Source organism: Mastomys coucha, chromosome X (genome assembly GCF_008632895.1).
Source record: "Mastomys coucha isolate ucsf_1 chromosome X, UCSF_Mcou_1, whole genome shotgun sequence".
Lineage (NCBI taxonomy): Eukaryota > Metazoa > Chordata > Mammalia > Rodentia > Muridae > Mastomys > Mastomys coucha.
Window position 1 is genome coordinate 139246340 of NC_045030.1, and position 1857 is coordinate 139248196.

Here is a 1857-nt window from a genome sequence, read left to right on the forward strand (position 1 = left end):
TCCTCCCCCTCCTCCTCCTCCTCTTCCTTTCTCTCTCTCTCTTTCTGTCTGTCTCTCTCTCTCTGCCTCTCTCTGCCTCTACTGCCCCCTTAACTCCTCTCCCCATGCCCTAAATAGACTCTATTTTATACCAAAAAAAAGTAAAGAAAAGTGAATGAGGATGTTGTCTGAGAGGGTGAAGGAGAAGCAGAGCCAAGCTAGAGTCCCAGCTATAAGCCATGGGGGAGTAGGGATTTCACCAACATGAAAACTTCTTGGGTGGCCTCATCCTCCCCCCCATGCTTTTCGTTCACCACCACTTCCGATGCTGTGCTTTATGTCATAACCTTCCCTGTTATTGGGTTCTCACAGCAGGAAAGATCATGTCAAAGCTGCTGTCACATGGACCTGGTGTGTGGGCACCCAAAGAACTTGATTCCAAACCCAAAGTTGTAATCAAAATCAAAATGGCTGCCTTCATAGACAGCATAAACTCCTCTCAATTTGTTTCCATTTCCATGAAATAGCAAGCTGCAGCAGAAGCTAGGAACTGTATTAATAAATCTCTGAACCAAACACGATACTTTGGTTACAAAAGCATCTGTGTGGCTCCTCATGCCCAAATGGCTTTGCACATGTGCCTGACCACCTAGGTCAACCTAGACCATTTGGGTCCTGCAGCCAGTTCCCTCTATTAAAGCTGCCTCTCTGTAAGCCGGCCTTCCCAAGGCTAGACCTCAAACCACTCACTTCCATAGAACAGCATCCTATGGGGTAGTCTAACCATACAGGACACCGGAGCCAGAAAGCCAGTGGAACACTGTTTAATTGTTTCAAAACTGTTCTTGGCTGATCAATGGAAGTTCTTCTTCCTGCCATGGCATTTTTTGAAGTAGGCCTCCCGCTCCTTGTAGTACTTTTTCCACATAAGTGCAGCCCTCTCTTCATAGGGTATTTTGTCCACATAAGCTGTCATGGACCACATCTTTCCGGCAGCCTTGGCCACCTGCACCACAGTCCAGTGGGGGTTTTCTCGCTTCAGTGTGGCGTAGTGGTCCTGGGAGAAGAGAAGGAAGGAGGATGGGGGCTTCCGAGGTGCGTCTGGGTCTCTCCTCTTTCTTCTTGGCCCCATATAATTCATCATTTCTTCCTGGTATCGGGCTTTGTCGATCTTGGCTAAGGCTTCATACTTTGCCTTTTTGCGCTTTGAGATGGATCTCCATTTTTCCGAACACTTTCTAGAAAATTCCTTAAAGCCAAGGTTGGTGCGTGGGTGTTGCTTCTTGAATTTGTTTCTGAAATTCATCATAAAGTGGATGTAAGAAGAGACGTTTACCTTGGGTCTTGGCTGGACTTCTTTTCCCATGTTTATATGATCATGAATTAGTTTGATGGAGCCTGCTAGTTTGGGAAGAAGATAATTCTGTCTCCACACCCCAGGAGCAGTCTAGGAGGTGCTCTACTTATGGTGAAAGTTTCTTCGTGTGTGAGCCTCAGCCAGTGCTTGGCCTCTTCAGTACTGGCAAGCTTTGTTGGGTCAAGGGGAAATTGTGACGTCATCACTGAGCTGGCCAATGCCAGTCCTCTTAGTGGTTGGTTTCTCCAGGGACTTTTTTTTTCCTCTAAGGAAAGATGAAGGTTTATGTGAACCTTATTAGAGTTGCTACTGGCCCTGGGAATTGTTCCCTTTGGCTTCCTGGAGGCTGTGGTCTTTGCTCAGCCTCTGGGGTCATTATATCCATGTCTCTCAGTGGGTCATAACAAGGGCTGCCTTTCTCCATGTGATAGTCAGGATACTGCCTCCTCATCCTCCACACAGGGTAGAAATAATGAAAGCCAGGAGGAGGGATGTTGGGAGTAGTCATGATAACATGTGAA

The 1857-nt window shown here is 47.0% G+C and overlaps 1 protein-coding gene across 1 annotated transcript; it reads right to left on the minus strand.

Moving 5' to 3' along the window:
* Positions 1–787: 787 nt before the first annotated feature.
* Positions 788–1511, minus strand: LOC116094970 (high mobility group protein B4-like). Its single transcript, XM_031376404.1, has one exon. The coding sequence runs from the start codon at positions 1343–1345 to the stop codon at positions 833–835; it is 513 nt and encodes a 170-aa protein (XP_031232264.1). The 5' UTR covers positions 1346–1511; the 3' UTR covers positions 788–832.
* Positions 1512–1857: the final 346 nt, after the last annotated feature.